At 40.3% G+C, this 21,212-nt stretch overlaps 3 protein-coding genes across 3 annotated transcripts; 1 reads left to right on the forward strand and 2 right to left on the reverse strand.

Moving 5' to 3' along the window:
* The first annotated feature begins 97 nt into the window (after positions 1 to 97).
* b3gnt2l (UDP-GlcNAc:betaGal beta-1,3-N-acetylglucosaminyltransferase 2, like) lies at positions 98 to 3,696 on the forward strand. The gene is given in 10 exon segments (XM_034223040.1): positions 98 to 231; positions 2,127 to 2,632; positions 2,634 to 2,678; positions 2,680 to 2,745; positions 2,747 to 2,797; positions 2,799 to 2,957; positions 2,959 to 3,039; positions 3,041 to 3,103; positions 3,105 to 3,240; positions 3,243 to 3,696. Coding segments are annotated over 9 exon segments (1,257 nt in total). The 5' UTR covers positions 98 to 231; positions 2,127 to 2,242; the 3' UTR covers positions 3,509 to 3,696.
* Position 3,697: 1 nt separating this feature from the next.
* bckdha (branched chain keto acid dehydrogenase E1 subunit alpha) lies at positions 3,698 to 8,439 on the reverse strand. The gene is made up of 8 exons (XM_034223035.1): positions 8,132 to 8,439; positions 6,914 to 7,090; positions 6,730 to 6,816; positions 6,550 to 6,658; positions 6,195 to 6,356; positions 5,897 to 6,103; positions 5,662 to 5,803; positions 3,698 to 4,652 (listed from the first exon to the last, which is right to left on the reverse strand). The coding sequence occupies exons 1-8, from the start codon at positions 8,243 to 8,245 to the stop codon at positions 4,295 to 4,297; spliced, it is 1,356 nt and encodes a 451-aa protein (XP_034078926.1). The 5' UTR covers positions 8,246 to 8,439; the 3' UTR covers positions 3,698 to 4,294.
* A 1,260-nt stretch (positions 8,440 to 9,699) lies between these two features.
* On the reverse strand, positions 9,700 to 20,197 carry LOC117550587 (uncharacterized protein K02A2.6-like). The gene is made up of 3 exons (XM_034223001.1): positions 19,707 to 20,197; positions 17,952 to 19,624; positions 9,700 to 9,760 (listed from the first exon to the last, which is right to left on the reverse strand). Exons 2-3 carry the CDS (start codon positions 19,343 to 19,345, stop codon positions 9,700 to 9,702), a joined length of 1,455 nt encoding a protein of 484 aa, XP_034078892.1. The 5' UTR covers positions 19,346 to 19,624; positions 19,707 to 20,197.
* Between the last annotated feature and the right edge of the window lie 1,015 nt (positions 20,198 to 21,212).

The raw sequence follows: 21,212 nt of genomic DNA on the forward strand, positions 1-21,212 counted from the left end.
TAGAGAGCTGCACCTGCATGCGCGTGCATCGCTGGCCAGTTCCCCACGCTTCGGACACGCCCACCGCCAAGCGTCAACGCACGTGTAAGCTCCTTTAGTGAAAAGATGCGGCGGGAAGCTAAATGATGTTTGTCTGTACCTGTCGGTAGGACCTCACGGCTCCTGGATAATATTTGTTCTTCTGCCGCTTCAGACTCAGCTTCTGCTCGGTGGCCTTTCATCTTGGATTAAGTAAGTATTTTACAAACAATGTTGAAAAATCACTTGCTGTTTTATCTGCAGTTCAAAGGTCTCCCCTATTTATCAAACCTTTGTCACTTTGTGCTTTTTCCATTGATTGGATTGGACGCCTCAAACAAAGCGGTTAAAACGATTCAATAAGTTATCCTTATGCATTTTATGTCTTAAATTACAGGTCAGTTTTATAATTTACTGTGATGCTGTTTAAAGAAAGAAGCCCACTAAGGATTTAACCGAGGTGTTGTTTGTTCAAGGCTGGTCTGCTCCTAATTAGACTCTGGGGACACAGGTGTGTTCAGGTGGGAGAACTGGAATACTCTGGTACAAGTCAAAGTCCTGCAATCAAAGTGTTACTCAAGTAAAAGTATTAGCACGAAATATACTTACAGTACCAAAAGTATACTCATTATGCCGATTGTCCCATTTCAGAATAATATATATATCATGTTTTGAATATAATTATTTATATCAAAGCTGGTAAAGGTGCAGCTAGTTTTAGTTACTTTGTATACCTCAGGGTAGCTTGTGGATTTACTCAAGGTGTAACTAAAGTCTGATCTAAGTGTTGATTTCACATCAATAATCCAAATCTGCAAAGTAACTAAAGGTATTAAATAAATGTAATGGTGAAACAGTAAACGCGTTGCCTCTGAATTGTAGTGGAGTAGAAGTACAAAGTAGCATATGGAAATACTCAAGTGTTCGGGCTCCCTTTCTGCCAGACCTTTAAACAAACTGCACACATCGGTAGCGAAGGCATGTCATTTTATTGAAAAAGTGTTCGAAGCTTTATTTATCCTCTCACATCAGCTCACTTAAATAATAATAATAATAATGAATTACTAATTGATACCCTGGGGAAAATGGTGTGTTGCTTTACAATTACTTCATTTAAGAATGAATATAGTACATTTATTTGTTGTACTTTAAGTTCATTTTGATGCTAATACTTTTACTTGTAACAGAGTATTCCTACACTCTGGTACTTCTACTTAATTACAAGATCTGAGTACTTCTCCCACCTCTGCGTATAAATATAGACTTATCGGAAATAGTAATGCAAAAATATGTACATTGTACTACAATCTGGGAATATACAATTAGTATAACATTGTCAATAATTAATTCTGGAAATAGTTTAAATATCAAATTAAATGTACAGTAGAAATGCCAGTTATTGCACAGTTAAGGCAGTCTTGCAACCAATGCAATCCCAAATAATTGGATCAATCTTTTTAGGCTTGTTACTTGATTATGGAGATTTTTTTAATTATTTTCTCAGCATTTAAAATGGAGGTAAGTCATTCTCTTAACAATTTTTATAATTTGCCAACAGTGATTTATTCATTATATCAGATCTTTAAAGGTGGGGTATGTCATTTATTTCAGGAACACTTTTGTTATATTCCATGGAATGCTCTTAACATCCCGATAGCAATGAATATATTAAATGCGTTGACAATAAATACATAAAAAGATTGTCCTCTGTGGAAGCCGTAGCGCTGTTTAATAAAGCACGACCAATCATATGAGCCGGGCCGGCTAAAGTAACTGGATGGCCTACCTGCCTGCCAGCCTTCCATCTGTGCACAAACTTATCTCGTGCGCTCATTGGTCATGTGCGCGTGTTGTGTGTGTTGGAGGAGGGGCTCTGTAAGGAAGTGGCAGATTTTTTTCCGGTTTGTGTTTTTTCAAATTCTAGCGCACTCGAGCTGGTTTGAAAAAATGACTACCCCACCTTTAAGTGTGATGTTTACCAATTGGAACATCCAGAAGTAATGTCATTTAATACCATACTATGAAGTTAATTGTTAATTTCTACTGAGGCTGTAATGTTTGACGTGTACATTAACATTATGTTGTTGTCTGGTGTGTTCTGTTGGCAGGTGGCGCCTGCTGTGTAACCTGAACACAATAACACCCCAAGCCCAGAAAACATCTCCCTTGAAAGATGATCCAATTCTAGGAACAAAACACCATTAAGCTTTGTTTACTCACGTCAATGAGACGCATTAAAACCTTCAGTGCTATGGTCCTCCTCGTCTCTTTATTTCTGATCTTTTTCTACTCAACCCTAAACCTGGAGACGACCTACAGTCGCAGGGCTGCACCAGAGGAACTCCTCACGCATCCCGGCCTCCATGTCAATGAAAGGGATGTGAAAACACAACACTCCAACACACCTCAACCAAATGCCTATAATGTATCTGTCTGTAAAGACTTCAGAAAAAGCGTCCCTCAGAACGCAGCGTACTGGAACCGCCTGCTGTGGTCAGCCCTCAGGAATCTGGACAAGCGAGAAACCCTCATCAGCCATGACCTCGATTGGTCTCGCTGCAGGGAGACAAATCAAGAGCTTCTGCAAACCAATGTGCATGACTTCACCTCCTACCCCCGTCTTATTCCAGGACTTCTTGCAGGCCATGAACTGCAGGACCACCCCCTGTCCTTCTCAATCAACCCAACAAGTGCCCCTCTGGTGAGGGCAACCAGACCTTCCTGCTTTTTTGCTATTAAATCGAATCTTGGAAACTTTGAGCAGAGGCAGGCGGTGCGGGGAGACCTGGGGGCGAGAGGGGAAGCTCAAGGGTGGACCGAGGGTGCGCACTGTGTTTCTGCTGGGCAGCTCCCCTCTGGATGACCCTGACCTCAGCCAACTGCTGTCGTTTGAAGCAAGGCACTTTGGGGACGTTGTGCAGTGGGACTTCCATGAATCCCCTCTTGAACCTGACGCTCAAATTGAACCTGCTTTTCCAATGGACACTGAAATACTGTACTAATGCCTCCTTCGTCTTCAGCGGGGGATGACGATGTATTCGTCAACACGCCAAGGTTAATCGGCTACATGCAGTCACTGGAGCCGTCCCAAGGCCTCTCAGTTGTATGTTGGACATGTTATAAGCACAGCAAATCCCCTCAGGGACCCCAGAAGCAAATACTTACATTCCTCTGAGCTTCTATGGGCTGGCCCATACCCTGCTTACGCTGGCGGAGGCGGTTTCTTATCTCTGGAGCATTGATGAAACCCCTACATTCAGTTTCACGCATCATCCCTTTTTTCCCCATCGACGACGTCTACGCTGGGATGTGCTTTAAAGCTTTGGGGGTTTCTCCAGAGGCAAACGAGCGCTTTCAGACATTCGACATCAAGGAGCAGGATCGCGAGAATCTGTGTGTTCATAAAGATCTGTTTCTCATTCACCAGCGCTCCCCACAGCAGATAAAGAAGCTGTGGAAGGGCATTCACAGCCCGTTGTTGACTTGTTGAACAGGAATGATGAGCAACAGGAAAATAGGCCCAAAGAGAGTAAACATTGACTGCAGCGACATTTTTGGAGCTTCCAGCCTCCCTTCAAGATTTTTCACTGCCAATTCAAAATTAACACTTTCTAATTGTGTCTTTAACTAAATGTCCCTATTGTGCCATTGAAGTTAAATAAATCAAATCAACAAAGACTTTTGAAAGTTCCTTAGTTTATTTTGCGCATAACACCAAACATGAGTTTACAGTTCTAGGATTTAGTATAGTGTGTAACAGCATTCAAACCCATCTAAAACTTGGGTGTCACAAAAAAAAAGAAAACGTATTTGAAATAGGAATTGTTTAACACAAGTTAGTAAAATCACCACAATGATACAGAAGAAAACATGGTAAATACATTGATCACTGGAAAAAACTGTAACAGGAGTGAAAACAGGGGTTAAACTTTTAAACTGTTTATTGCTCGATTTGAATGTTTTTTTTTTTTAGCATTCAAACTGCACCAGGTGTTTTTGCTGCACTTTTATTTAAATAGTACATAGGTGACCGAAGAATAACTGAAACAAAAGTGTGATTAGCATTTGTAGAAGAGCTTTACTACCGGCAGTAAATCTATTAACTTAAGGCACCAAACCCAGAGGCATGAAGTACAATTTAGTTTTAAAACACAATCTTTTTCTTTATTTGTGCAGATAGAAATTACACCTCAAATCTATAATTTCATGAATACAGTAGAAGGTGTGCATTGGTTTATCCCAGTCCTCACCCACTCAACAATATATCACACCATCCTTACTGTGAAATTGGTTCTTTATCAAACAGCTCAAAGGGGTAGTGCTCTTTGTACTGCTTCATGTGCCTCCACATGGCATCTCTCTGCTTGTTCAGATTGGGCGTCATCTCCTGGTACACGTCGGTGAACATCAGCTCAATGTTCGGCTTCAGGCGTTTCTCGGCCTTCTCGAAGGCCTCCATCACCGTCTTGCGGGACTGCTTCCTCCAGCTCTTCTCGTCGTCCTCGCTCCACCAGTTTCTGGCTGTCATGTAATGCCTCAGCCTGGAGATGGGATGGTCCTGCTTGTCCCAGTAGTTCACCTCGTCCACAGAGCGGTAAGCTGAACTGTCGTCGCTGGTGCTGTGGTGGCCGATTCTGAGGGGGCAAACAAGATTATATAATTATAGTTCAGCTTTTATTAGCATTTAATGGGTGTGTATGTTTTATATATTCAAGCCCTACAGAAAATTTAAAGTTTTAAAATGTTTCTCTTTATACATATTTAAACACTGGTTTATAGAACATTACTTTTCATTATGTTTTGGTATTGTGGAAATTAATGAAACTCAAATATAATTAAAATGTAATATAATCAGTAAGCTAAAGATTAAGAAATCATGGCAGAAAGTTACTGCTGTAATGCAGAAAAAAACAACAACCTGTTTTTAAATATTATATCTACACACCGATTGTCAATGTATTTCCATAACTGCAATTTTGTTTTCCCTATTCTATAAAGTGATGTATTTGGTTGGGGTGAGGATTCAACAGGTTACTGTGTTTTCTTGTTTTGTCTCAATTTGAAAAATAAATAATGTATTTGAACAGTTGTAAAGATATGTTCTATGATTCCTCAACTTCTGTAAGTTTGTATTCACTGGCAGCTCAACACATTGTGCTGTGTGTTAACAGGTATTAGAGGGTAAAAAAACTGCATGTGTGAAATGCACTTTATAAAGCCTTTTGTGGCTCCAGAGGTAAGAAGTACGTTTTCCAAACATCTGTAACCTAAGGCTACAGAAATTGTCACTGAACTGAACACACCCAAAACTCCAATCAAACGGCAGTAGTGTATTGTGGGTAATGCAGGCACCGGGTTATTTACATGGATAAAGAGACAAATGTGATTTCTGTTTTAAAAAAAAAAAAAAAAAGAAGCCAACTTAAATACATATATATTTTAGAAATATTGTACATCTTTTGTAAAATTTGTAAATTCAGCATTACCTACATATTTAAGTAGCAAAAATAAAACATTTCTAATAACCACATGACAAACCTCAAAATCATAACTCAGTCAGAATCATGAGCTGTCGGCTTAAGTCACTTCATGAGACAGTCTAGAAATACAGAGTGGTTTCAGATAGTTCCAACAATAACTAACCTGTAGGTCATTGCCTCGATGAGGAAGGGCTGGTTCTCAGCCACAGCCCTACGGCGCGCCTCTTTTGTAGCATTGTACACAGCAAACACATCGTTACCATCGACACGGATGGAAAGCATGCCATAACCCGGACCACGGGCAGCTGGTCAAACAGAAAGAATAAAACGTATTTACATGAGAGCCCCCCCAGTAATTCCAATCGGATGACTCAGTTAACCACATCAAGGCTTCGTACCGATGCCATCTCCCCTGTACTGCTCGTTGGTGGGGGTAGAGATTGCGTAGCCGTTGTTGCGACAGAAGAATATTATTGGGCACTCTAGGGTGGCGGAGAAATTGAAGCCTGCATGTGCGTCCCCTTCGCTGGCCGCTCCCTCACCAAAATAACAGATGACAGCACGGTTCATGTTTTCCCTCTTTAGAGCGTATGCAGCTCCGGCCGCTGAAACGGAAACGTCCAGCATTAATAAACATTTACAGGTGTATGTATGCACTAACAGATAAGAGAGGTTGAACAGGTGTAGAGAGCTCACCCTGTGGAATCTGAGTGGCCAGAGGAGAGGAGATGGTGACGAAGTTCAGGTCTTTAGAGCCGTAGTGGACAGGCATCTGACGGCCCTTGCCAAGGTCATCAGCATTGGCATAGCACTGAGCCATGAACATATCCAGAGGGAAACCACGGTACATCAGCACTCCTGCAGGGCAGAAGAGGAGTTATAACACTGTTACTCGCAAAACACACAACTTTAGTATTACTAGCATAAGAACATGCAAAAGGTGTATTCAGGTAGGTTGATTGCTATGATCTCTCTCAAATCTTTAAAAAAAATTAACCTTTATCTTAAAAATACTATTATATATCTTTTTTAAATGATGTCTGATTCTTACCAGCTTCTCTGTATTGACCGAAGACTATGTCCTCTGGGTCAAGTGCAGCAGCACTACCAATATGTGTCCCCTCCTCTCCATAGTTGGTCATGTAGAAAGAAATCCTACCCTGTAAGAGAATTAAAATCAACAAAAATGTCTTCCGCTGTTCCATGAGGAAATGTAAGAGGAAACACTTACCTGTCTCTGGGACTCATAAAGAATGCGGTCCATCGTGTTCAGCAGAGTCATCTTCTGATAAAAGTTCAGAACTTGCTCTTTGGAGAGCTGAGTTGGGAAGAAGTACACAAAGAACCAACCGTTAACGAAGTGGAGGTCACAGTGATATTTTTATTAACCAGGATTGCAGGCAGGCTGACTGTACCTGAGGGTCTTGAGAGGGGTCGATGATGTTGCCCTGCCTGTCCATCACCCGGTACACTGGGATCCCGGAGATGACATTGGGCTGGATGAACTCAAGATGATCCACAAACTCTGCTGAGGCCCCAGGGAACTGTGGTTTTTCCAGTGATGAGTCAAAGGGCTGCTGTCGTTGCACGGCCTGAAAGCAAGCCATATTTATTAAAAAAACATCACTAAGTATGTGGCAAAGCAAGGCCCTCTTTAAAATAGAAACCACAAAAGGGGATTTATATTTATCTTAATAATGTCATCCAGCTGGAAAAAGGAGCTGCTTTGTTGTGACTTCAGAGGAAACTGACTTTGTGCATGATGTGAAGATGATGCAAAGTGACTTCATTGTAAATAGCTAAATGTCCTGTTTTAATCTAGTATAGTAGTGGTACCCAGGTTTGATTTGAATACTTAAGTAACTGTTGACAAGATAAAATGTTTTTGTTAATAAATCAGATCGTCAGAAATCGAAAATTAAAAAGTTATTGACATGGGCATAGAGGAAGCAGATTCAGCACACTTAAGACCAGCAAATGTTTTTTTTGTATTCCATGGGAGCTGACAATACCAGTTGTAATAACATATTTCTACTTCTAGTTGATCTTGATGACGGAAGCTCTCTCCGCACTCCCCTTTGCTCCACCAATAAGAATGCAGCTAGCCCAAGCTATCCAGCTAGGTATCTGGCTAGCAGCTTTAAAGTCACAACAACAAACAACATCCCAGTCAAGCTGCGGATTACATTTTAACCCAGATAAAGGCGGACACCCTTTAGTTTGACCTCGTAAGACTACGTTGAAGACACAGTAACGTTATATAACACTACGTATAATTAACGCACTGTTAGATCCTGCAAGGTTGTCAGCTAAACTAAAGTAAGCTGCCACAGAACGTCTCGCGATAACTGAAGAAGTCACGCTGGTCGTACGTTTGGTGAATTATTGATGCATGCATTCCCCAACTCTAGTCAACGGCTGAAATCCTAACCCAAACATAACAACTTCAGACGTTTTACTTAAATGTAGATATTTCGTGGGTGATATGTTAACTTAGCATCGTCTGTTTGACCTTTTTAGCTAAAATGAGATCCCTTCTTCCGACAATCCTGTGGTTGCTAAAGCGACCTTTCCTGTTATTATGCTAACGCCCGCTCCCTGAACGACAATAAAGCATTGTTTTGTATACTTACACCGACTCTGAAGGCTCTGTGTTGAAGCAGACGGGATGCCTTCAGTCCTGCCGTCCGACGAGCAGCATGAACACAGACTCCATACAGTTTGTTCATACTCTTCACAGCCGCCATTAGTCCACAGCTGTTAGCTTGTGCGCTAGTTTTTCAGGAATGCTAAACTCTACAGTAAATATATGAGAGCAGTGCAACAAAACTAGACAGGTTTGACCCCTTTTTAGTCTGCTGCGCTGCTATTCACATCCACAACCACACTAGCCAGGTCAAATTGTTACACGGTCGTTTCGAGTCAACCTTGACTTCCGGTCTCACCTTCAAATTAAAAGTCAACGGGACCAAAAAAAACAACAACACCAAAATGCTTTTAACAGGGGAACCGACTTTGGTGGAAAGGCACTCAGATAATTGAAACAACCAAAGTTTAGAAATACTCTGTACAAGTAAGATATTATTGAAGTAAAAGTACTTAATATAAGCATCAAAATATTATAAAAGCCCTAAATAAAAGTACTCATGCAGAATGACCCATTCAGTATTAATGTATATTGTGTTTTTTTATTATAATAAGTGATGTAGTCATATCAAAACCACAAGGTTTTAGTGTAAGAAGTAACAAATATCTAAAGTTGTGAACAAAATGTAATGTAGTAATCATTTACTATAAAGAACATGATATGATAATACTCGAGAAAAGCACAATGTCAAAACTACTGCACTAGGTAGGCTACAGTGCATCATTTATGTTCTTAGTTACATTCCACTCTTTTTCTTTGTAATGTTTAGTACTGAAAAGAGCTTAATTAATAAGCGTTTTTTTCTGGGTCATGCTTTGCCAGTATATATGCCTAATGTATAGCCACATTGGCTTACATGCACACCAAATTAGTTGAAGTTGCCTTTACAGTTTTATCTCTGAGAATTAAAGGCAGTTGTCCTGATGTTTGATGACTTCATTCATCCCTCTTTATATTTATCACATAGTAGAGGTTTTCATGTCACTCAACAACTCAAGTCATAATGGCAGCTTGGGTTGAGGGAGCGAGGGCGGGTTGAACATGCTCCTTGCTGCAATGTGATCAGAATAAAGAAAATACTAGCTGAGGTCTATCTTTGCACAACTTCAGCTCTGCCCCATGTACTTCACCTAGTAGTGAGTTAACTTTATGCCATCCTACAGTTGTTGATTAAATGGATTATAGACAATTAAAAACCTCTGCAATGTCCTCAACAAAAAGAGGGATGACAATAAGCCACCAATCAAAGCTGAGCTGCTTACATTTTCACACCAGGAATATAAGAAGAGCAGATATAGAAGACTGCAAACAAAGTCTGTGGGAATCAATTAAACCTTTGATCTCTGACTTTCTCTCCAGTAGCACCTAAGTTCTGTAATAATACAATATGTGTGGTTGCATGAAAAGCCAGTTTACACACACATCACCATCACCATCACCTCTTTCACTGAAAGACCCAGCTTTTCTTTCTGGTGGTCATCTGATAATATCCACTGCAAGATATGAGTGCCCTGTAACAGTCATAACATTGCGGCTGACGGGCTGCTCTGTGATTTAGTGGTTCCGCAAGTAGTCATAGCCGGGAAGTCTGATCTCAGGCCGATGCACGGATAATCTTTTAACAAAACGAAAGACAGAAGTTGAGGAGGAGAAAAAACACTGGACCCGGGGTTTGATCCCATGGAGGGACAGAACCATAATCTGATGATTTATGGTGCGAAGTAACCACTGAGCTATAACCAGTGCAAGTATCAAGGATCACGATTATGATAGCTCGTCTTGTCTGCTTTGTAGGCTACTAAACACGGCTTGTATCGAAGAACCACTGTAATATGCTGCAACAGTGGTTTTATCCACTAGAATAAAGACATTTAAAAGCAGGGACGTGCACAGACATTTGGAGGGGCTATTGCTCTAAACTGGAAACCCGAAAAAAAACACAAGACCTTTTGAAAATTCTAACTTGTTTTTAATGTAAAAGGTTCATAAAATAAAACACAACACTCATTGCAAGTGACACTCAGTTAACTTTTATGTCCAACTGCTAAATTCGTTATTCAGGCACATTTTTAGTTTTGCGGTCCATATCTCATTAAAATATCTAATGCTAGTAATTATTAAAGAAAAAATGGGGACAATCCTGTTTTAATGTAGTTTTACCATTGTAACTGCTGTGCAGACATACTGATCAAATCAACCCGGTATCACGGCAAGACGTGAACATGTGACGATTTACCAGAGACGTGAAGATGTCACGATTTCGTCCCCTTCAAACGTGACAGCTACACGGTATTGTTAACCCATGTTAACCAGTGGAGAAATAACCGGAAATCCCAAGCAAATGCTACCCCGACGTAATGATTTATTTTGTAATAGTCACACTCGATTACGGCGATTTTCTTGTTGCCCCAGCTGGTCGACACCTCTTTTAGCAGAAACAAAGGCTACATTAATGTATTAAATCGATGTTAATCCATGCGTGTGGATGTGGAATTAACGGACGTGACGTTGTGCGATTGAGTTGCCAAGCAACAGCTTCGGTTCATGTTAATTTACAAACTATTCAACTACAACCGTAGTTATATTTAAAAACATGTTAGAAGGCCTCACGAAATACTTTAATGCACATTAAAATGTAAAGGTGAAGGAATGTGTGTATAACAAAATACATCGGTCATTAAACGAAACCGGAAACAGACGTAGGCAAGATCCTCAGCTCGATGATTGGATGGTTATCCGCAATGCATGCTGGGATTTGGTGTTTATGTGATGTGAAATCTGAAAACGTTTTTTAAAAATACAATAATACTTTATTCCGAGTGTGCTTGCTTTTCTCTTTGAAAGTCATCACATAACGGCATTGTAATACACGGTTTCGGCTGCATTAAATATTACATATCTGCCGTAATTCTCTATTTATAGAGCCGTGCTGAGAAGACTTCTGGACAAACAGGAGAACTGCCGCCAAAACTGAAGATGTGACGTGGATCATAAATATATAAGCAATTAAACAACATCTTACATTTCTTTTCACACAATACGTATTATAATAATATTAAGCCTGACAAAGTACTTAACGTCTAATATATTGCTTTCCTGCAATGTTAACTATGTTTAAGCACTTATTTGTTTATTATTAAGCTGATATTATACATATGTATTATACTCTTATAAGATGTATGTAGATAGTATAAGAAATGTGCAGAATGACAGTTTAATGGTGGAGTATACACACATATTGATAGATGTCTTGTAATGCACTGTTGAGGAACCTGCGACCCAAGTTTGTCATTCATTGCATAACTACACAGTAGTTGTGTATAATATGATATGTCAATAAACCTTAGCTTAGAAAATCTTGAAATCTTGAAAGGGATGTGCAAACTAGTCATTATATACAGTCTTTAATGAACTATTAGTAGAGAATAATGAGTAATGAATATACTTTATAGGGATCCTATTAATATCTAATAATAAAATAATAAAATTCAATAACGTGCTTTAACCACCAGATGTCCCTTTCTATCAGCTCTGCACCGTTATGGTGTAAATACAGCCTATCTACGAATTGGATCAAATATAAAAGTCAGCCGAATTAGTGTTGATACTGCAAGGAGACGCATTGTGTGAAAAGAAATGTAAGATGTTGTATAATTGCTTATATATTTATGATCCACGTCACATCTTCAGTTTTGGCGTATCTCCTGTTTGTCTAGAAGTCTTCTCAGCAGGGCTCTATAAATAGAGAATTACGGCAGATATGTAATATTTAATGCAGCCGAACCGTGTATTACAATGCCGTTATGTGATGACTTTCAAAGAGAAAAGCAAGCACACTCGGAATAAAGTATTATTGTATTTTTAAAAAACATTTTCAGATTTCACATCACATAAACACCAAATCCCAGCATGCATTGCGGATAACCATCAAATCATCGAGCTGAGGATCTTGCCTACGTCTGTTTCCGGTTTCGTTTAATGACCGATGTATTTTGTTATACACACATTCCTTCACATTTACATTTTAATGTGCATTAAAGTATTTCGTGAGGCCTTCTAACATGTTTTTAAATATAACTACGGTTGTAGTTGAATAGTTTGTAAATTAACATGAACCGAAGCTGTTGCTTGGCAACTCAATCGCACAACGTCACGTCCGTTAATTCCACATCCACACGCACGGATTAACATCGATTTAATACATTAATGTAGCCTTTGTTTATGCTCAAAGAGGTGTCGACCAGCTGGGGAAACAAGAAAATCGCCGTAATCGAGTGTGACTATTACAAAATAAATCATTACGTCGGGGTAGCATTTGCTTGGTATTTCCGGTTATTTCTCCACTGGTTAACATGGGTTAACAATACCGTGTAGCTGTCACGTTTGAAGGGGACGAAATCGTGACATCTTCACGTCTCCCAGCATGGTAAATCGTCACATGTTCACGTCTTGCCGTGATACCGGGTTGGATAAAATAGGGCTTCTAACTAATTAGGCTACCTTAAATAAACTCACTAATTAATTAAACCAGTTCAATACGCATTATTCTTATTCTTATCATTCTTTATGAGCACAGTAACGGTAAGGTATCTAATTACTTATTTATTTAGAATCCCATAACTTAAAGGTGGGGTATGTAATTTATTTCAGAAATGTGTTATATTCCATGGAATGCTCTTAAAGGTCGGGTAGGTAAGTTTGAGAAACCGGCTCGAGATACACTTTTTGTTATATTCCATGGAATGCTCTTAACATCCCGATAGCAATGAATATCTTAAGTGTTTTGACAACAAATCCATAAAATTCCATCATCTGTGGAAGCCGTAGTACTGTAAAAAGCACGACCAATCATTTTAGCCGGCCCGGCTAAAATAACTGGATGGCTTACCTGCCTGTCAGCCTTTTCTGTGCACAAACTTATCTCGTGCCCTCATTGGTTGTGCGTGTTGGAGCAGGGGCTCTGTAAGGAAGTAGCAGATTTCTTCCGGCTGTGCATGCATCTCAGGTCGATTATTTTCATTTCCTCGCTCGTCGGTCCTCGGTATCACCAGAAGTTGATTTGTCTGCGCCATCTTGAGTAGCGTCCCATGGCGCTTATTTCTGCCGGAGGACCGAGGATCGAGGAGCGAGGAGCGATAATGGAGGAGCGATAATCGAGGAATCACCAGACCATCCTCCGATGAAATCCTCAGATACTCGCCCCGCCCCCTTACTGTGTATCGCTCACTGATTGGACGATGCAGCGCATGCACTGATCTGATGCTTCTTGACATGAGAGCAGTTTCCCAGCGGAGTGAAGAAAACACATGAATCTCGGGTGTGGAAGCAAACAAGAGACAGAAGTATTTGAATTTTATTAGACACCGAATTTATAGCATTGAAAATAATTACTTTGAAAATCATGAATCTGAATTTTTTTTGCTCCGAATTTATCTATGTGAAATAAAATTGTAAAAATTCAAGTTAAAAAAATTCGAATGTTCAAATTCAGATCCCAAAAATTCAAGTGAAAAAAATTCGACGTCAAATATTTCGGTGTTTAAAATTCGATGTAAAAAAATTCGGTGTGTAAAATTCGACGTCAAAAATTGCGATGCAGCCTCATCCGGGCTACTCAGACAGGATAAGCAATCGAGCCCTAATGCAATCAAACCAACTTCTGGCCTATCAGAGCCAAGCGGCAAACCCCGGGACAGTGCGGTGAAGCCCAATGCTGCAAACTGTAGGCGATGGATGCAGATGGGAGCAATTCCCGTAGACCCTTTGTTAAAATGTCCAACTTAACATCAGAAAATGAACATGTTTCTAGCCTGGATCTACAAAAACATATTCTGTATATAGTTAGATTCCCCCTTCATGACAACGGGGCTGCTGCTCCTAGCTCCTCTCTGCTAGCTCCGTTAGCTCCGTGATGCTACAGCGGCTCAGCTCATGAGGAGAACACTACTTGAACTCGGCCATGTTTGTTGTGTTGGTTCCTGGTGGACTATTCGTCCTGCAAATATAGGATTGATCTGCCGTTGAAACAGACCGTCCATGAATGCAGTTTCTTCGGTAAGTCAACCCTGCGTACTTTATGTTATGTTACTGGTGTTTTTATTAAGCTAACGTTAATGAATGTTTAGAGTTGGGGTAGCATTTGAGCAATCGTAGCTCCATCTGTGCTAACGATGCTATGCGTAGCATCCAAGAGTGTAAAACATTAAGTGGGATGCTACTGTATACCAAAAGGCTTCTGTGCGAGGTTGCTAAAATAAGGTCATCTTTGTACGTTAGATAGTTAGTTTGCTATTTAGGTTACTGTATGCATTGTTAAGGTTCATTTAAATTCGCTATGCTCTACTATAGCATAACATAGACTAGCTAACGTCAACGTATTGTTGAAGAGAGGCTTAGTGTATATTAAATCAACCTCACAATGAAATATGTGTATCTTTAAAATATGAACGTCACATTTCAAGATAATAACGCTCCCTTAGATATTGTAATATGGTTTGATGAACTGGAGTTATTTATTGCAGCTAACCGTCTATCCGACGAACGACCCAAACATTGTTGTTTTTAATATTATTACCAATGCCTCTTTTAATTGTATTATCCTCACACTTGAGAAACAGCCTCATCGTGGCTGTAGAACAGAACATGTAACTTAATTCCTGCATTTAAGGACGATGAATAGCGTAGTCAATGCTTTAGTGACAAGGAAATGATTTGTTTAAATATGATATATGACGTTATCTGTGACTTCAGTGGAAATTAAGCTTATCCATTGCATTTGTTCAATAGGTTTGTGTCTTACCCTTACGCGTGTGATGCATATGAATATGGCATATGAAAACAAATTAATTTGACTGACTCATGAAAACCTCATCCAAAGTAACAGTAAAATAAAAAGGACCTACACAATAATACTCAATCAAACTGATACAGTATAAGGACTGTGATATCCAGCCATTTCTTAAGTATAACAATAAGATTATGACCTGTTTTTAAAAGAAGATAAAAAGTTGTTTGCATGGAAAGAAGTCTGTAACCCATGCATGTAACTTTACATCTGTTTGTTCAAAGTGTCCTTAAGGTGATCCAGACAGGCTGGACCAGAGGAGGAGAAACAGACCTGGACCAGAGGAGGAGAGACAGATCTGGACCAGAGGAGGAGAGACAGACCTGGACCAGAGGAGGAGAGACAGATCTGGACCAGAGGAGGAGAGACAGACCTGGACCAGAGGAGGAGAGACAGACCTGAACCAGAGGAGGAGAGACAGATATGGACCAGAGGAGGAGAGACAGACCTGGACCAGAGGAGGAGAGACAGATCTGGACCAGAGGAGGAGAGACAGACCTGGACCAGAGGAGGAGAGACAGACCTGGACCAGAGGAGGAGAGACAGATCTGGAGTCCTAGCAGCAGAGAACTTCAGCACGGATTCCAAGGTACACCTTTTTCATGCTTTACAAAGAATGCATAAAGTAATGACTCCAATACACTGATAGACATGCCATTAAACATGACTGAATACTAGATCACCTACACATCAGTGATGTTGAGTGTACTTTCTTAGCAAAAGGTTACATTTTACCAAGCAACATCACATAGTGAGAGCTGCGACCCTTTGTCTTTCAGTGAGACAACCGAACAGAGCAAGCTTCCACAGTTGCACTAAGTTTTGATAACAGTTAAATATTATTTTAATAATACATTTATTTCAATGTTGATGAATTTAGAACGGTTTATTCATAACCTGATTATCTTTGTAGTACACTGTTGGATTTAAAAAACACATTCAAATAAAAAATCATTATATTTATGAACAAACAAACACACCTCTTTCTTAAATAACACACTTGCTCAGCAATAATATGTTTTTTGATATTTCTGTTAGGAAAGGACACGCCTGAGAGACAGGACTGCTTCACCATGTTCTCTTTCTCTGAGGGTCCAGAAGAACATCCAAGAGGGAAAGGAAAAGCTGATGTGATGAGATTTAAGAGCAGTACAGGACATTCACTAAGAGACACTTGTATTGTAACACAAAGACCTGCACACTGACTAGTTTTGTAGTCTAACAGGAACTTCATTTGTGTTGTTTTGTGTTTTACGTTGCACAGAGACAGTGTGATTGTCAGGCCTATAAAGTTTGGCAAAAAAAAAGTCAGCTGATCAAATGCATTTGCACTTTGAGCTTCACATCACTTGTGCCTTGTGCCGCCGAGTTTGGAACGTCATAAATAAATGGTACCAATCTTCAGTCAGATGTGAATGTGTAATTTAACATTTTCAGTAAGGATAACGGACAAAAGGAGTGCAAATACAATTTATTGAAATGTGAACTAAAAGTTATCAAGCATGAACCATCACCATTTAAAAAATAAATAAAAACGAAATAATATACATAAGTTACACTAAATGTTAATCTGTTAATTGACAGGCTAGGCCTGTGCAGGTGGTAACAGCTATGCCCAGCATGGGCTAAGTTCTGTAGGTGGTGCAGGTCCTCCTCCATCAGGTCTGGTCCTCCTCCCTCAGGTCTGCAGGGTCTTTCCCTGCGAGGAGGACTCCTCGCAGGGAAAGACCCTCAGCCCTTTCCGGCCAAAGCAACAGACAGGACAGGACGTTCATAAAGCTGAGGTCTCCCCCAAAGTCTCTAATCATCCATCCTGTGAATATGAGAGGGGAACAAATAGTGTAATAGATGCTTTGGACAATAAGAAATATAAAGTTAACTGTTGAGTTGCTCAGTTTTTTAGATTGACAGGGTTTAATAACACAAACAAAAGGAGAGAAATAAAGATTGGTCTTTCAATACATTGTGTTGATTTTGTCTTTTGAATTGTTTGTCTGAAGTCAAGTAGCTAGAACTGTTACTTATAGTTTGAATGATACAGTCTGGTTATAATGTGTGGAGGAGGCATCACAGGTAAGAGCACCATTTGTTGTGTTCCATCCACAACACATTGATGTGTATTTATTTATCTACTATTTCTTGAATCATTACTGTCAGTCCAAAACAAGAGATTTTGTTTTGGTAACATTTAAAAAAAAAAACATTATCTCTTTTCCACTACACTATCTTGAATACTTTAGTTTTTACGTCACTACATTTATCTAACAGCTTTAACATTGTAAAGGTGTCACTTCGGACTCTGGGTAATTATGACAGCATGTCCTACTCAGAGCTCTAGAGTCTCTCGGGCTCTGGTCCTACTAGTTTGAGACTTTGAACAAACCAGACCTTCATCTATTAATGTAGAAAATAGTTGGCACATTACACCATTATGAAAGTAATAATTAGTTAGCTCATTGTTCAAATGAGCTCCAACTACAACAGTTAAGTCAACTCGTGCATCGGTAATAACAATAAATCAAATGATATAATATAATAGAATAACTTGTGTCTACTTTAAATACTCTAACAACACTTGTTGCTAATTATACTAGCATACTTTTACTAAAGTAACATTAACATGTTTAAATGCAGGGCTTTTGTAAGAGAGTATTTCGTATAGTGTAGCATGGTCTACTTGACTTATCTAACCGAAGTGATCGTTACGTTACTTTGCAAAACCGTCCCCCCCCCCCCCCCCCCCCCCCCCCCCCCCCCCCCACACACACACACAAAAGGACACGGTAACGTTGTGATTCACTTCAATTAATGATAACTACGGAGCTTGCTAACAGCAAGGCACAAGGCTACTTCACTCATTTAGCTAATGTAAGATACAAATGCTGTCGAGCACCTTGTGCAGAGAGCTTGTCTCCGAGAAAGACAACTTCTTGAACTGCTCTTGTTAAGCTTGAGTCCATACTTGTGTATGCGCTCCAGCACCTTTTTCAGCCTCTCATTGTGTTCTTGTAGTGTAGAGCCCCACACAATGATGTCATCAACATATGCTCTAACACCGTCCAGCCCCTCAATGATGTGCTCCATTGCTCTGTGAAATATTTCGGATGCTGAGATGATCCCAAAGGGCAGTCTGAGGAAGCAATATCTGCCGAATGGTGTATTAAAGGTGCAATATTTGGTGCTGCTTTCATCCAGTTTCAGCTGCCAAAAGCCTTGAGACGCATCAAGCTTTGTGAAGAAGCTGGCACCTGCCATTTCACTTGTGATTTCCTCACGCTTGGGTATCTGATAATGTTCACGCTTGATGTTTTCATTAAGATCTTTTGGGTCCATACACACTCTTAAATCACCACTTTTCTTCTTTAAACAGACCATCGAGTTAACCCAGTCTGTTGGCTCCTCAACTTTTTGTATCACTCCGAGCATTGTCATTCTGTCAAGCTCTTTCTTTAAGCGATCTCTGAGTGGCGCTGGAACTCTTCTTGCAGCATGCACAACTGGCTGTGCATTTTCTTTGAGCTGGATTTTGTATGTGAAGGGCAACACACCAAAACCCTTAAACACATCTGCATAACTCTGTACTATACAATCAATTGAGTCATTTGGTGTACTCACAGTTGTGTTGATGCAATACACTCTCTTGACAAGTTCCAAATCTTCACATGCTTTATCACTCAGCAGTGAATCAAGTCCATCAGCGACAACAGAGAAAAGTAGGTGGTGCACTTTACCTTTTGAGGTTACCTTTAATATGCACACACCCAAACTGTTGATTTTCTTTCCATTATAATCTTTTAGTGCCTGTGTTCTTTTTTTAATTTGTGGCTTATCTTTCATTGCCTTGATGTCAGACAGGCTCATCAGGTTTGCTTTTGCACCAGTATCCAGTTTCATAGTTATTATTGTCCCGTTAATCATCAGTGGAGCTATCCATTTGTCTTCTCTGATTGCATTAACCTCTTTTTGCTCAGTTTCACAGTTCACCATGCCAACAAAAAATGTCTCACTTAAATCATCGTCTTCCACTATGTTTACAGACTTTTCTTTCTTCCTCTCATTTCCTTTTGAGAAGCACTGCTTAGCAAAATGGTTCTGGTCCTGGCAATTAGAGCATTGCTTACCAAATGCCGGACACTGTCGTGGTTTGTGCTTCGAGCCGCAGCGCTTACAGCTGAATGTTCCTTCTTCCGACCGCTGTGTAGGTGCGGTCTCCAGCCAAGGCCATTTGCCTTGGCTGGAGACCGCACCAACTGCTGCGCCATCACTCAGCTTAGCCGCGCCCGCCATCTCGCTGAAAGTCCTGACGTGCATTTGGGACAGCTCGCTTGCATGGCAGATTTTTATAGCTGCTTGCATGGCAGATTTGTATAGCTGCTTCACATGTCAGCTCCGTTTCCCTTAGCAGCCTTTCTCTGACCTTTTTATCCTCCACGCCAAAAACGATCTGGTCCCGTATCATGGAGTCCCTCAGCGTAGCAAAGTTGCATGACTGTGCTTTTAGCTTCAGGTCAGTCAGAAAGCTATCAAAAGGCTCATGCTGCTGCACACGTGAACGGAATACATATCTCTCGTATGTTTCGTTCTTTCTGGGAGAGCAGTGGGCATCACATTTCTCGAGCACTTTATCCAGTTTGTCTTTATCAGCCTACTCTTCATACACAAAAGTATTGTACACTTCTATCGCCTGTGGGCCTGCTATAGTTAGCAGTAGCGCTACCTTCCTAGCATCCGGCTTAGTTTCCAGTCCCATGGCCGTGATGTAAAGCTGGAACTGCTGCTTGAAGGTCCGCCAGTTGCTGTCGACATTTCCCGAAAGTTTTAGCGTCTCCGGTGGCTTTAATGAATCCATGTCGCTTGTCACAACTCCTCACTTAATGTGTTTTTATTTTACTTCATAATTTACTCCTGGTACCATGTTTTGTTTGTTGGTCTATTAATGAACTGACTCGTGCTCCATGCTAAAGTGTTAGCCAAGTTTAATCAAGAGGTCTTGTTCGGGTCCCTTACCGTACATGTGGATTTAAACATAGGTCACAACTATGTGGCGACACCTTGTGGTAGGAGTGTGTATCTATCTAATCAACACACAGGCAACTGTCAGTCTGAGCGCCTGTGAGTAGGCTACTATGGGAGGGAGGCGGGGCTCACGGCAGCACCCGCGGCTCGTTAACTGCAGAACAATACGTGAGTCTCCAAACACCAGAAAAGTCCCTAATAACACCATTATAAATAGTTAGATTAGTCGTTAGTCGCTTTTGACACAAATAAGTAGCCGGAGGGTTTGGAAAGCCGCCAAATTTAACGAGAAAATCGCCAAGTTGGCAACACTGTGCACCACTTGACAATGGTTGCATTCCAATAGTCCATTTAGCTAAGGAACCTTCCTAACCAAGTGAAATGACCCGGAAGTACGTCAGTGGCAGCCATGTTAAGTGCCGTTCCAATTCTCCAAATGAAAGGAAAGGAGGTTTCAAACTTCCTTTATAACCTCCTTTAGCTTAGGAACCACTGGACCTCCCTAACCGAAAGGAGAGGAGAAAATGCTGCCCCACAATGCATTGCAGCCGCAGCATTTGCCATCACAACAGTCGGCCGTTCACGGAAACAACCGATTATGACCGAGAAATGATATCATGAAAGTTACGGTGCTTATTAAGCATTTTAAAACGTATGTGGTAAGTTGCCAAAGTGCTTTTTTCTGAACGTTCATCAGTATTATAATCAAAAAGAGAAATATGAACGTTAGTTTTTACTGAAATTATCAAATAAAGTCAACATCTCACAGTCTTTACTGAGCTGTGTGGGGTTGTTCAACTTTTAAAAGATGTTTGAATGGTGATATACACAGTGATAGATGTTAAGGATTAACGTTTATAATAAATACATTTGTATTGATTTTAAGATATTTTCATACAATCATACGTATTGGGATCATTTGTATAAATGTGGACCGGAGGGAGAGGGTGACGAGCATAAGTTTCACTTTCCTTTTTTATTTCAATTCCAACTTTGGTCATGAAGAATATGTTTCTCTGTTGTCCACGTTCATAAAGCATAAAGCAACAGCATCAGAGCACGGTGCAGAGTCTCTAGATGAGTTTACAGTAGTCCCTCGTTCTTATTAAACATCCATGTTGTAGTCCGCTGTATAGAAAACTGTAGTTTCCATAGTTTCCCCACAGCAGCAGACGCACATTCATGACGTCCGCTGGCGCATCATAAA

Source organism: Gymnodraco acuticeps, unplaced genomic scaffold (assembly GCF_902827175.1).
Source record: "Gymnodraco acuticeps unplaced genomic scaffold, fGymAcu1.1, whole genome shotgun sequence".
Classification (NCBI taxonomy): Eukaryota; Metazoa; Chordata; class Actinopteri; order Perciformes; family Bathydraconidae; genus Gymnodraco; species Gymnodraco acuticeps.